We start from the raw sequence: 15,379 nt of genomic DNA on the forward strand, positions 1-15,379 counted from the left end.
CATTGACTAAGGGGATTAAACAAACAGACCATTAAGAAAAAATATCATCTTCCTCATGTAGATGAATTGCTTAGCCAATTGAGTGGTGCCACAATATTTTTAAAGATTGACCTTCGTTCTGGCTACCATCAAATCCGCATTAAGGCCGAGGACATTCCAAAGACTGCTTCGTGCACGTTATGGGCATTATGAATTTACAGTTCTTGCTTTTGGTTTGACTAATGTACCAACAAATTTCATGTGGTTAATGAATAATATTTTTCATCCGTATCTTGATGACTTCATTTTGGTATTCGTGGATAATATTTTTGTGTATTCTAAGAATGAAGAAGATCATGCGTTGCATTTAAAGAAAACATTTGAAGTTTTGCGTGAACATAAATTGTATGCCAAAGCAAGTAAGTGTTCCTTTTCAAAGGATCAGATTGTGTATTTGGGAAGAGTGATTTCTAAAGAGGGGATTCACATGGATCTTGATAAAGTTAAGACTATTGTGGAGTGGCCAACACCTAAGTCATTAAGGGATGTAAGAAGCTTTATGGGTCTAGCGCAATATGAGAGAGCACACATTAAAGATTTTTCTAAGATAGCAAGTCCTTTGACCGAATTGACCAAGAAAGACAAGGGTTTTGTGTGGACTTCTAGCCGTGAGACTGCTTTTGAGACCCTGAAGGCTAAAAGAGGGGAATATTGTGTTTAAAAGTTCTTGAGATGGGCAAACCATTTGTTGTATCCTGTGACGCTAGTGGTGAACAATTCGGTTGTGTTTTGACACAAGAAGAAAGAGTGGTTGCATCTGAGTCTAGAAAATTAAGAGGACATGAATTGAACTATGCAACACATGATCTAGAATTGCTTGCTGTTGTTCATGCATTGAAGCATTGGTGTCATCTTTTGCTTGGCGTAAAATTTGAATTACGTACTGATCATCAAAGCTTGAAGTATATCTTCACTCAGCCATTATTAAATAACAGACAAAGAATATGGATTGAATTGGTGGCTGAGTATGTCTTTGATTTTAAGTATTTGTGTGGAAAAGAAAATAAAGTTGCAGATGCATTGAGTCATAGGCCTATGCGTAATTTGTTGACTGTTGTGCGGTCTAATTTGATTGATGATATACATGCTGAAGTTGAAAATGATTCTTTTTATATACCTATTTTGAAATTCTTGCATGAAAATATTGGTGAGATGTATGAGAACAGATATCACTTGTTTAAGGGAAATCTGTATTATTATGACCGCTTGTGTATTCTTACAAATTCTGCTTTTAAGAGTCAAATTCTGCATGAGTGTCATAATTCACCTTTTTCGAGTCATACTGGATTGAATAAGACATATAAAAAGATTAAAAGTTCATTCTTTTGGCCGCGTATGAAATTGGATGTTAAGAAGTATGTGCGTGAGTGCTTTCAATGTGAACAAGTTAAGATTGAACATAAGAGGATGCCTGGTGACCTTCAAACCTTAGACATTCATTTACAGAAGTGGGAGTCCATATCCATGGACTTTATCATTAGCCTTCCTACTACTCATGGAGGGTATGATTCGATCTTTGTGGTGGTAGATAAACTCACAAAACAAGCTCACTTCTTTCCTGTAAAAATAATTGGTACTGCATTGACCATTGTAGGCTTGTTTGTGAAAGAGATATTTCGTTTGCATGGCAGGCCCAAGAGTATAGTGTCTGATAGAGATTCTAAGTTCAGTTCTCACTTCTAGAGAGCGACTTTTGACTCTATAGGTACCCAGTTACGCATGTCTACTACTTTTTATCCTCAAACTGATGGAGAAACGGAGAGAGCGAATCGTATTTTAGAAGATATGTTCCGAATGTATATCAATGAAAACCAACCTAATTGGAACGAATATCTACCTTTGGTTGAATTTGCATATAACAGTTCATGTCATTCATCTATTAGGATGACTCTGTTTGAGGCAATGTATGGCTACAACTGTCCCACACCTATTAATTTTCTTAACTCGAGGAATAAGGTAGAACTGTCACGTGAGATGCTTGAGAAAATGGATAGCAAGTTAGCCAAAATCAGGGGGAATATCAGAGAAGCTCAAAAGAAATATAAATTGTATTATGACAAGAAACATCGTGTTGTGGAGTATGAAACTGGTGATATGGTTTTCTTAAAAGTTATTCTTGAGAAGTCTCATTTGATTCATGGAAAGGATAGAAGATTGTCTCCATGATTTGCTGGGCCATTTAAAATTTTGAAGCGCATTGGTTCATTAGCTTACAAATTGGAATTACCTTCTCATGTTAAAGTGCATCCTGTATTTCATGTGAGTTTATTGAAAAAGTATGTTCCTAATGTGCATCATGTTTTACATGACAACTCTAAGTTGAAAGATGATGGAACATTGACTGTAGAACTAGACTTAGTGCTAGATAGGCGTGTTAAACATCTGAGAAATAGAGACATTGTGGAAGTTTTGGTTAAGTGGCAGAACTATCCAGTAGAGGATGCATCGTGGGTTTATCTTAGTGTTTTTCATAGAGAATTTTCCTCTCTTTCCAACACTAAGGACAGAGTTAATTTTGATAAGGGGAGAATATAAGACGACTAATCTTTGAAGTTCTTAAAGTCGAAAAGAATGTAGTAGGGCATATCTTTCGTTTAGGACGATTTGAAAGATTGTTGAATAGTCTAGTAAATAGAGCTTATATGAATGAGTTTGAGATATTAAGAGAGAACATATATTCTTTTTTTAAATAATACATAAAGACGTATTTGATAAAGATTAATGAATAACAGCTAGTGTGTCTATGAACAGTAAAATTGAGATTTTTATTAATATCATTGTTTTATATTTATGTGTTTTAGCTTAAAATGCATGGGTAAGCTTAAAATAATTTGCAAAAGTAGTGGAGACCCAAAAATAGAGGTTTTAGGAGTCGCGACCTAAAAGTTGCATTTTCAGCCAAAAGAAGATGTTTCGCAATTCTGTGCGCATGGGCCTTGTAGACCAGACCTATTCCCGTTGTTTTGAGTACCTGGATTGCTCTGTTCTGAGTTCTTTTGTAAAAGTTATGATGAAAACAAACAGAAGGCAGCAGCAGAATACTATACACAGGGACAGGTAGACATACAACGTCATACAGCTCTCCCTGCTATCAACCAAGAAGTGGATTTGTTTCTTCATGGTGGACTATTGCAATTGAGATTATGAAGGTACATAATTATGTTTTTTTACTTTGATTATCATGTTGAATTGGTTGCACGAGTATGTTCTTTTGGATATTTTGTATGTGATACAGAAATCAATGTGTGAAACAGGATCTGTGCAAAGTGTCATGATAAAAATCTAACCTTTATGGATCTCTTAGCCATCATGTTCTTATCTTATTCTCGCAGGTATACTTGGTGTGAAAATCAGGGTAACTGAATGCTTAAAAAGCGGCTATTTTGAGAAGTCGCAGGATTTTCGAGGAAAAAAAGGATAAAAGCACGATGGGTGGTGCGTTTGGGGATCATTCACAGATCTGCTCTTCTACGAGTGTGAGTGCGATTGCGAGTGCGAGTGCGAATGAGACACTGCATACAAGCAGACTGAAGCTCGGGGGTGGTCGGGAGGTTCGAGCTCCGTGCAACGGAGTGCGCCCATATTCAATTGCTCCTCTGTTGTAACAAAACTCTGCAAAAATTCATCAATACAAAGATCTCTTTCTCTATCTTTTGTTGTCTATCTCTATTATTCTATTTATGTGACATATTAGTAGGTATATAGTGCAGATATCTTGTAAAAAATGGAGGACACACAAAAGGGTGGGAAGGAGAACATGCACACATGAGGCAATCAAATTTGGATGCTTTTTGTCTCGCTATTGGCACCGTATCGTCTCTAATACACGGGGAAGTTCATTTTGCATGGGAGATCATGCTAACCTGGAGCAAATTAAATCGGCCATAGTTTTGGCAATGCAACCACTTGCAGCTAATATCCCGTGTCAATGTGAATCCATTGAATCGGTTTCCACATGAATTTTCGCAAGAGGCCAAGAGCTTGAGGGATCGGTAGTTATCTATTCCGCTAATGGTCCCTTTACCATGTAAGTACTTAAGACTCCTTAATAGTTCTTCAAACCTCTTCCAAGTGCTTAATTTGGAGTGGTTACTACTACATCATAGTGCTCTTGAATGCATCCACATGCTCCATAATGCCTCATAGTGATTCATCCTGCATCTTAGTGCTCCACAATGCCTTAAATTGCTTCACATTGCTTACAAGTACTCCTGAGTTCCTTAAAGTGCTTCACATTGCTTTAGAGTGCCTCAAAATATTTTGGAGTTTAGTTATTCTTGGTGGTAAAGTGCCCGATGTTATATGTTGCAGAAACTGGTCCTCCATCAAACGATGTCTCATCATTTTGTAGATAAATAATGTTTTAACTTTCCACACAAGTAGGTCTTACACATTTTGTAAATCATTTTATTAGTAGGTATCTGGTGCAGATATCATGTCTAAGACATACGACACACAAAAGGGTGGGAAGGGGGACACACGCACATGAGGGAATCACATCTAGATGCTTTTTGTCTCTCTATTGACACCGTACCATCTCTAATACACGTGGAAGTTCAATTTTCATGGGGGATGATGCTAACTTGACACAAATTAAATTGGCTACATTTTTGGCAACGCAACCAATTTCTGCTAGGAGATCTCATGTCAATGTTCATCCATTAAGTCTATTTCCACATGAATCTATGAAAAAGGCCATGAGCTTGAGGTATCATTAGTTATCTATTCCGCTACTGGCCCCTTTACCCTCTAAGTGCTTAAGACTCCTTAATAGCTCTTCGAACCTCTTCCAAGGGCTTAATTTGGAGTGGTTCCTAGTACATCATAGTGCTCTTAAATGCATCTACGTGCTCCACAATGCCTCAAGGTGCTTCACATTGCTTACAAGTGCTCATACCTTGAAGTGCTTTAGAATGCCTCAAAATATTCCGGAATGCAATTATTCTTGGTGGTGAAGTGTTCGGTGTTATATTTTGCAATATTTGATCATGATCCTCCATCAAACAATGTCTCTTCATTTTGCAGATAGACAATATTTTAACTTTTTACACAAGTAGGTCTTATACATTTTGGAAATCATTTTTTTAGCAGGTATCTAGTGTAGGTATCTTGTCAAAAAATGGAGGACACACAAAAGGGCAGGAAGGAGGATACATGCACATGAGGGAATCAAGGACAACTATCAGGGTTGGGCTTTAGCTACAGCTCTTTGGCATGATGAGTAGCTAAGACAAAGTGTACTCAACCAGCAATAGGGGAGCGAGCACACACGGTAACTGTTGGGGTAGGCTGAATGAGCTACAGTTTTACTTTTTGTAAAGTCTAGCTCGATGGAGATGGAAACAAAAGCGAGAAGAGCTACGAGCTAGCTTAGTTGCTGAAAAGCCACTCTTGTTCATACCTAAGGTTGAATCCCTTTGTTGACATTTTATTTTTGAGTATAGTGCTGGAGAGAAGGCTCAACGAAGGCACCTACCAAGATTCCAACTAATAAAATTGAAGACAAGCCATAGCAAAGAGATCTCCCCTGACTTTCTTTCCTTGATGCCCTTGAGAGGTGCGACCCCCCAACCTATATAGCGTGAACTCCTGGGTCACTCCCTCGTATGTGGGTCTTTTATATGCCACATGGAGATTCTCCATGATTTTCATCCCAAAGATCCTCCAAAAACCTTCAAGGTTTAGTAAGAAAACTTCAAAAAACCTTTGATCCCCCAAGTTTGACCCTTAGCCATTCACTGCTCAAGACTATGATCATTCAACTGCCAAGGCCACTTCATAAATTTAGTTCTTAACACCAGTTTGCACGAATACTACCCCATTCCAACTTTGATGGGTCCTCCAACCAATGTGATCAAAACACAAAAAAAAATCACATGTAACCATCCTTCAGGATTTAAGCATGTATTGGTGGTACCACTATTTCACTTTTTGGGGTACCAGCAAGAGACTACTTTTGAAAAGAATTTGTGATAAATTCAAAAAAGAAAAGGGGAATTTTAAAATATTAATGGCCTTAGTAGTTGGAAGGGGCCATTGATTGTAGGAAGGGGTGTCTCAGTCATTATTCCAAAGTATGCGTGATGTGACTTGTCATAGGAGGACGTCGACCTCAACTTTTTTCCGCGTGCCAGGTGATCTCTTTGAGCTTCGACACAAATGCTTGTCTCATTCTCTATCACCTTTGTTTTGCCAGATTGAGAAGGTAAACCCTACCTCTGATGTTTGCTGACACCTCATTCACTCTTGCCTCTACTTTGGCGGACTGAGAAGGTTAACCTATTGCCATTTTGAACTGTAGAGGCTTCAATGTCTGCATGTAACATTTTTTTTTGCTTTTGAAGTGAAGCTTTGCATGCATCATGAATATTGTAGCACTTGGAGCTACAGGTATGCATGCATTAGTATTTCTCCTCGTGCTCATAAGACATGCATCCTTTTCGCAAACAGAGATCACTAGCCGTGCTCATAAACAATTTTCATGTCCCATTTTGCATGTCTACTTTACCGAAGTCAATCTTTGCATGCATCATACTGTAGCACTTGGAGCTGTATGCATTAGTCTTTCTTCGCGCGCTTAGAAGCTCATCCTCTTTACTGTACAGTCAAGCTGTAGGATGCAAGATGAAGTCACTTGCACGTGGTTTACCAAGGCACAAGACTGGAAAGGGCACAATGTATGAACCTGAACTTGAAGATCAAATCCCTCCAACCAATGAGCTTGCGACGCAAAGAATTCCATCAAAAGTGGGGGTAAAGGCTCTACCTGGCACTCTGGTATGCATTTCATCCAACTTGAATCTATCAACAAAGTTATCAAAAGGTATGCATGTGTATGTTTTCAATTGGTTTTTTCCATTGCTTTAGTGTTTGCAAAGCTGGGCTTTCAACAAGCTCTGTTTTCTGGTGATTGCAGCAATGGAGTACCCGTGGTTATCAAGAGTTTGCTTCTTGGTCAAGGAACTGCATGAGGAGTACAGGCTCAATCTAGAGGGGAAGTTGCCTAAAGACCTCATAGATAAAGATATCCCTAATGAGGAGTGGATGAGTGTCTTCAAGTGTCTGCACAAGAAAATCACAAAGCTATTTCTCAACCATGTGATGGATGAGTTCGTTGACAAGTGCCACATTTTGTACCACAAGGTATATCACGCAACCCCATCCAATGGTGAGCCGCTAGAAACATTTTCAAGAGGTTTTGTGTATGAGAGATGTCCAGCAACAGCGAGTGATCCGACTAGACATTGGATTGCATGGGCAAGGTTTGGTGGCAATGTCCTTCAAAATTGCAAGATACAAAAAGGGGGTTTTGAGCAGAAGATCAACAAGTTCCGCACCGATTATGGCTTGGCAGGTGTCATTTAAATAGAAACATCTATTTGTGATGGTGCCTTGTCATCAATATCGACAATGTCGGCAAGGAAGATGTAGCCATTTCCGGCAGTAGAGATGCCAATGTATACTCAGTTGGTGCTTAGCATGACAGAGGGACTTAGTGGCCAAGAGAATGAGCAAAAAAGGCTATTCGGGGAGGTGAAAGTGCAACTACAGCACAAGAGGGACCTATGACTTGGAATGAAGGGCATTTTTATGCTTTTAGTGACTTCTATAGGGAATTGGACAAACTAAACAAGGAGCTGGAGGTGCTCAAGACCTCACTTGATTCAGATCCACGGGAGGTAGACAACAAAGAGGTAGAGGTCACAACTATCACCAAGATGTTGTCCAAGTCAGGTGTCAATAATGATTCAGGGCAGCTAAAGAAGATTTGGACTCCTAGCAGATCAGCTTGCTACTAAAAGTGCCTAGAAGTGCTTTGTGATAAATTCAAATTGCTCAATAGATAAGGAGAATGTGTTGACCAAGTGGTTTCATGTTATGAAGTGCTTTGAGATAGGTCTAAACCAATTACTTAAAGTAGAAATTGCTGACCAAGTGGTTTCATGTTATAAAGTGCTTTGAGATAGGTCTAAACCGATTACTTAAAGTAGAAATTGCTGACCAAGTGGCTAGAAAAGGCGTCTTAGTGCTCACAAGTGCCTAGAAAGTGCTAATCAATTCCTTAAAAGCACCTAAAATTGCTTTAAAGTGCTCAATGGTGCCTACAATATGCTTGAAAATGCTTGATAGGTGGTAAGAAAGTGTTTTTAAGTGGTGAAAGGGTCCTTCAAAGTACTTTAAAGTGTTTTGATATAGCTCTATACTGCTTTCTAGGTGGTTATGAAGTTTTGACCAAGTGGTAAGTTTTGCTTTATGGTGCAAAGAAAGTGATAGCCACGTGGTTAGAAAGTGTTCCAAAATATTGAATGGTTCCTAAAAAGTACTTCAAAGTGATTTCAAGTAACCAATCTGCAATCTAAAGCACTTTAACTACTCACAAGGAGTAAAAGTGGTGTCTAGGTGGTAAGAAAGTGCTTTGAAATGCTTATTGTTGATCAATAGGTGGTCAGAAAGTGATTTGAAGTGATTTTTAGCTAAGAAAGTGGTAACCAGGTGCTTCGAAAGTGCTTTGAAAGTGGTAGCTGGGTGCTTATAAAGCGGTGACTAGGTGGTTAGAGAGTGCTCTGAAGTATTCAATGGTGCTCAATAGGTGGTTAAAAGGTGCGAAACATATTGTTAGAAAGTGCTAAGAAATTACTAGAAAGCATTCAAGCTTGTGCACTTAAGTCCATTCAAGCATGAAATGATCTTACTCTCCTATGTTGTTTATGCTATGGTTGGTAGGAAAGGAATATGGTTTTGGAATTTGAATTAGAAGCTTGTGACGTCTCAAAGAGCATCTATAGATACAACCATCAAATATATCCAGAAAAAGGGTAGAGGCATCATTTTCCCCTCACCGCCGAGTAAAGCCTCTGTTTGGAAACCGTTTGTGTGTATTGGGGTGACTGTGTTGCATGTGGGAAACCCCTATCAGCTAACCACATGGTAGGGTTATTCTCACTGGAATGTCAGCATAAATGTCACCGATTTTTCTTTGCACTTCTATGTGGCACCATGGCAGAGTGCACTCACCCATTGTGCACAGTAAAGATTCTAGAAATTGCCAAGTGCTCGGCACTCAGAATTGGTACACAAAGCCGGAGGGTGGGTTCACTATACTCAGCTTCAATCCACTTGTCATGAGATAAGTCCCTTAACATGATATTTTTCTTCACAGAGACCAATGCTGACAAAAGTTCTTGTCTGCTTGATCTTGACGACACCAATATAGAACTGTCTGAACTTGACAAGAACAATATAGAGCTATCTAAGGGTTTTCAGCATGACAAGGCTGTTGTAAAAAGTGGGGATAGAGTGGAGGACCCCGAGGCTAAACCCTTCATGGTTGAGAACCATGGCAAGGAATCCATTGGACATGACTCCAACAAGGTCTCAACCAACAACCAAGAAGGTAATGAACTACATATATGTTGTGTTTCATTTTTGTTCCACAAGATTTAGTTTTTTTTTCCTAAACCTTATTGTGATCCCAAAGGATAAAGTGGAGGACGTAGAGGATGTGGAGACATTACTAGAAATTGCAAATACCCTGATGAAGAAATGCAAGCAACAGCAAGAGGAAGGAGTGCATCATCCTGATCCAAAGAAAAGTACTAATCAAGACCCCCCCAAAACCCACCCACATTGGAAACTTTAAGTTCCATGTGTTTTTTGTGCTATTTACATATTTTGAATATAAGATTTTTTTTTTTTTGTCTCATGGTGTCAATCTTCACTACAATTTACTAGGTGTGGTTTTTTGGGCATTGTAGTAAAAATACAAGTGATTGGTAATGTTGGGCACGAGCATTGTGCTCAAGAAGAACTGGGGAACTTTGATCGGGAGACACCCCTAGTAAATTAATTGTGTCCCTCACCTTTCGGAGGATAATAGGCCTACCTTGATCATTAATATTAATGATCTGCTTATTGTCACTCACAACAAGAGAGAGGGACCTAGCCCGCCTAACGAGGACATGCTGCACTTTCGGAAGGTGAAGCAGGACAACAATGTGAACCACTATGTGCACCATATGCAGAGTGGTTTGTTCTTGGGGCTAGCCAGATTGTTGAAGTGTACGTCTGGAACACAGCCCTTACGGAGACCTGAAAAGAGGTTAGAATTTTGCTTGCCTCATGCCCGCAGGTGCTTGAATGGGTGGATTGCAAAGGAGGCATGCTATAGAAGCTCATGGCTTGACGAGCAAAGGGAACAGATGCCCTTTCTACTCTTGGGGAATTTTTGGAATGAGTTTGCATGATTCAACAAAGATAACACCCTCTTGCTAGATGACAAATATCCCAGGTGCTTCTTGAACGACGAAGACTCCTATGTTATCTTGCCTTCTTTAGAGGACCCGAAAAAAGACTATGAGTGGAAGAAAACAGATAATCAATTGGAGATGTTCACTGCTTGTAAACTGGATGCTAGAAGAAGAGGGTGGCAGACTCTTTGAAAAGCTGAATCTGTGAGGGAAAAATTATCAAGCGGAAAAGGAAAAGTGCTGCCTCCACCACCTCCACAAACACGTTATAAAAGGCCACATTCCAATCTCTAGTCTCAACAGAAATCTTAAGAGTTGTGTAAGTGTGATCATTTATGTAAATACCCATGATGAGTTTGATAGTGTAGCTCATGATGAGGACTTTTTTTTGTAAATTGGGGAAAAAACCGACATTGTATTGTGGAATTCAATATCAATTTCTAATGTAGAAACATGATTTGTTATTCAATTGACTATTTTGTTGTGTGCCTTGCAAGATGTCTTATTATAAGTTGATTAGTGGGCAAAAGTGCAATCTATACCACTTATGAATTGTGGACCGCATGCAAGTGGTTGACAACTATTTGCATTATGTAAACAAGTAGCCACAAGCAAGTGGTGAAGAACCACTTGAAAGTTGTTCTGAACCACCTGAAAAGGACTTCTGGAGGACCACTTGCAGTAGTTCTGAATGAACCTTATGCTAGTGCTCAAGATAGCTCTTTCTAGTGGTTTTGAACCACTCGCCAGTGGTTAAGAACGTATTGCGAGTTGTTCAAAACCACTTCCAGTGGTTAAGATAGCCTTTTGTAAGTGGTTAAGATAGCACTTGCACATGGTTCTGAACCACTTTCCAGTGGTTAGGAACCACTTTCTAGTGGTAAATATAGCACTTGCTAGTGGTTAAGATAGCACTTGATAGTGGTTCAGAACTACTTTCTAGTGGTTTAGATAGCACTTGCAGGTGGTCTATGAGATTGAAACTACGTATTCAATCAAATGGTTCTAAAGCACTTGTATAGGCCTTCTAGGTCAGTTTCTAGGTCTTCTCCTCCACTTGCAAGTGATTTGAAAGTGCTTTGGAAAAGGTTTTGAACCACTTCATAGTGGTTTAGTGAGCACTTGTAGGTAGTGAATGATATTGAAACTACATATATAAGAGTGTCTTGACAACTTTGGGTGGCTTAAATGGCTTTAAATTTTTGTAAAATCTGGTTGAGGTAGTTTAAAGAACTTGTAAGTGGATGGCAAGTTGTAAGCTACATGTACTCAAAAGAATAAAAATGTGTCAAAAACGCTTCAGCTTTTGGATAAGGAACATAATTTTTTGAGGAGCAGATACAAGAAAATTGTACCCAATTATACTTTATGAGGTCAACGTGTTTTAAATCGGATTGCTATCAGTGGGCATGCTATTGTAGATGTGCTCATACATAGTATCACTCAAAGTGTAGACAATAGGCTCATTTCTGTCAGGGTACAAGGGGAACATAAGGCATCGAACTAGGTGAAAGTACCTGGAAGCAGGAGGCCTATCATCTAATAATACATATTGATCAGAGTGTTCATCGACTTTGTCGTAAAAGTTCCCCTCAACATAAAAGGAGTTCTTTTTCATCTGATTGTGCCACGCATCCTTCTAAGTCACGGTGGATAGCCTCTTCTGAGTGCAACACTTGAGTATATAAAAATCAGAGTCTTCCTTCTCAGTGTTGACTGCAAAGTTATCTCCAACTCGTAAGGCATCACTCAAATCATTGTGATGGCTAGCATACATAGGTGCATCAATCTCCTCGTCACTTGAAACATCTTCATCTATGTCAGCCTATGTAGGTATGATCATCAAGTACTGCCATGCTTCTATGTGATCTTTGTTTGCACATCTTCTCCATTGACCATGCACACAAGCAAGACATAAGCACAAAAGATTTCTAAACCTCTGTGCAATCATATCTATTGAAGAGAAACCATTCACACAATGCATCAAACGTGATCCACTGATTTTCTTACAATCCCATGCGTTATCTCTCAGCACATAACCCACCTTGATTTCCCAGAAGACACTGTCGACCTTGTTCATGGATGACCAAAAGTCTTTCCTATTGTTCATTAGGGTGAGGTAATTGACCACTGTTGTTGCATTATACAGGGGGTGTCCATCCACCTTCAACTGCTCATGGGTTAATGCCCTCTTTATGATTGTGCCAACATCGTCATGTTCACCTTTTCCATGACCTGACCCAAAATAGTTGTGTGTCATCTCAAGCCCAATAAGCTGAGAAAACTTTGCACAAAAGAAGAAAGGTGCTCGTGCTTTGAATTGTGATGTTGCACCATCAGACCATACCCAGTGTTGCTTTAAACAAAAACCGTGGTCCTTCAACCACCTTCATGCAAAAGAAAGCAGTGTTGAACGAACAATGTGTCATGCCCATTGTCATTGGATATATAAAAATGGAGAAATTTTATGATGTCACCCGTTGTCGAGCACACATAGCAGATGTGGACCAAAATGCTCACCTAACTAGAATACTAGTGCATGGATTGGATCTCATTCTGAGTTTTAAAACTGTAATTTCTACAGAGACAACGACATCACTTAGAATACTCTATAGACACTCTTTGAATTGGTTGGCCTCCCATCTATAGATGTAGTTATGTTTGATAAACTTGGCTAGCTTGTCTTCCATGAATGAAATGAAAGTGGAGCACCCAACCTTCTAAAAATAACAGGATCTTTCCTTTTGTGGTGTTGGCCATCTTCATGGATAGATTGTGTCTCCACACCAACAAAAACCTCTGCAGCCACCTAAAAGTTGTTGTTGTGTACTTCAATCTTTCCTTTTGTGGTGTTGGCCATCTGCATGTATAGATTGTGTCTCCACACCAACAAAAACCATTGCAGCCACCTGGAAGTTGTCGTTGTGTACTTCAAAAGGACAACGTTTGAGTTGTTTGGTACCACAGTGATCGCATTTTCCGATCAAGCAGATGTGTAAATGAAACATGGAATTTTCTGGTTTAGGAAACAAAAAGGACTCCCATAGTGATGTGAGGCTCTCAATTGTTGACTTTGCAGCCACACATATGCTGCTAGTGACTGCACGGTCACAAACATCACAAGCACAGTGACAAGAATTTTTAGCAACAGCTTGCACATGATATTCGCAGCAGTAGGTATTGTGGTCCCATAATTTTTGAACCAAAAAGGGATTCAAATTATCAAAGCATCTCAGTGAAATGCGCACCGTCAGATGCATTTCCTGAAATCACCTGTTAAATTCAGCTTGCAAAAGAAACTAGGCAATAAAGAGATATTGTGAGAACAAATAACCAAAATGTTTGGTACCATCACCTACAAGTTATAACACCCACTTTCGTGCTTGTGAAAGCACATAAGAGGGACATTTACCACTAAGAAGTTGTTTTGCATGTTTGAAATGGGCTTTAATTAAACTTCTTGAAACCACCTAAGGCACTCTAAACTACCTGAAGGTGATTGAAAAATGTCATCAAACCACTTTCAAGTGGGTTGCTACCACTTTCAATCACCTTCAGGTGGTTTGAAATCTTCCAAGTTTCTTACAAAGGTTCTCATTCAAGCTTATTAAACCACCTATATGTAATTGAAAGTGGTTATTTAACCACTTTCAAGTGGTTTGTTTACCACTTTCAATCTCCTACATTTGGATAACACCCAAATCTCGAGTTTTTTAAAGCATTGAAGAGGAACATTAACCACTTAGAAGTGGTTCTACATGTTTGAAAGTGGCTTTGGACTACTTCAAACCACTTGAAGCACTTAGAACGACCTAGCGGTGACTAAAATAGTTTACTAAACCACTTTCAAGTGGTTTGATGACTACATTTAGGTGGTTTTAATTGCTTACATAGGTTTTCACTTGAGCACTTGGCAGATTTCAAACCATCTGAACCACTTAGAACCACCTAAATGTGATTGAAAACCACCATCAAACCACTTTCAATCATCTTCAAGTCATTTTAAGTCTTCAAGGTTCTCACCCAAGCACTTAGCAGATTTCAAACCACCTGAAGCACTTAAAACCACCTAAAAAGATTGAAAGTGGTCATTAAGTGGTTTATTTTTCACTTTCTATCACCTTCATGTGGTTTGAAAACTTCCAAGCGGTTACATAGGTGCTCACCTAAGCACTTGGAGGATTCCAAGTGGTTTTTTAAATACTTTAAAGTGGTGACAAACTATTTCAGCACTTTGCATAGTACAAGCTTCCACAATTTAGGTGGTTGAAAGAAGTATTTTAGGTACTTTAAATCACTATCAGTGCTTTAACTGCTTTGCAAAGTACTTAAAGGGGGATTCAACCACTTTTTGATTGTTTCCATGGTTCTTAGAGGGTTTTTACAGATTGACAGTGGTTCATACAACTTGAAAGTGGTGAACAGTGGTCACTATACTACTTGAGAGTGGTGTTTTACAATTTGATTGTGGTTGTGGCAGCTTGACAGTGGTGAACATTGGTCAATATACTACTTGGAAGTGGTCGGTAATACTTGAGGTTGATCCAACGAGTGCAATGGATGCATAAGAACATCCTTTCTGCCGATATGCCTTTGGCATATGTCCTTCTTGTTCGTGGAGACTTGGGTCTCTGCTGTCCAAAAACCAAACACAACCTCCTTTATGTCCTCTATGATGTTTGTAGAATGATGAGCTTTCCATTGACATGCTAAGACTGGAAAAGGACTATTCTCATCCTCTAAATGGAGTCGTGCATTCACAAAACTGATGTTTTTTTTGTGTATTCCCAACAACTTTGCAAGGGCTCTATCCATAAATGGACATGCATCTACTTCGTCCCTCAAATTAAGCAATGCCATCATTGTTGACCTATTGAAAAGCATTTCTGTGACTGAGTACGGGACATTGACTTCTGACCAGGTGTTGCAAATGTTGGAAATAACTACTCTCTTTATAGAATGTGCCGGCTTCTGCAGGTTGCAAAATATTGGTTGTTGGAGTAACTATTCAAAAATATATCCTTGGAGTTTGGTTGTCAATCCTTTTGTCTGCTCTTCCCAACGCCTTGACATGGCATGAAGAATCTTCCTTT

At 39.2% G+C, this 15,379-nt stretch overlaps 1 protein-coding gene and 1 pseudogene across 1 annotated transcript; both read left to right on the forward strand.

The window, feature by feature from the left end:
• The first annotated feature begins 1,677 nt into the window (after positions 1-1,677).
• Positions 1,678-7,404, forward strand: LOC147432775 (uncharacterized; annotated as a pseudogene).
• Positions 7,405-9,180: 1,776 nt separating this feature from the next.
• On the forward strand, positions 9,181-9,679 carry LOC147432776 (uncharacterized). Its single transcript, XM_086492997.1, has 2 exons — positions 9,181-9,433; positions 9,537-9,679. The coding sequence occupies exons 1-2, from the start codon at positions 9,181-9,183 to the stop codon at positions 9,677-9,679; spliced, it is 396 nt and encodes a 131-aa protein (XP_086349123.1).
• The last annotated feature ends 5,700 nt before the right edge of the window (positions 9,680-15,379 follow it).

The sequence above is a fragment of the Adiantum capillus-veneris genome, chromosome 20 (assembly GCF_014529385.1).
Source record: "Adiantum capillus-veneris isolate H3 chromosome 20, ASM1452938v2, whole genome shotgun sequence".
Classification (NCBI taxonomy): domain Eukaryota; kingdom Viridiplantae; phylum Streptophyta; class Polypodiopsida; order Polypodiales; family Pteridaceae; genus Adiantum; species Adiantum capillus-veneris.

Bases quoted from the DNA above. Each gene is read 5' to 3' on its own strand.
- LOC147432776 (XM_086492997.1), top strand. From the start codon at position 9,181: ATGATATTTTTCTTCACAGAGACCAATGCTGACAAAAGTTCTTGTCTG. The intron at 9,434-9,536 runs GTAATGAACTAC...TGGAGGACGTAG, and splicing joins CTCAACCAACAACCAAGAAG to AGGATGTGGAGACATTACTA.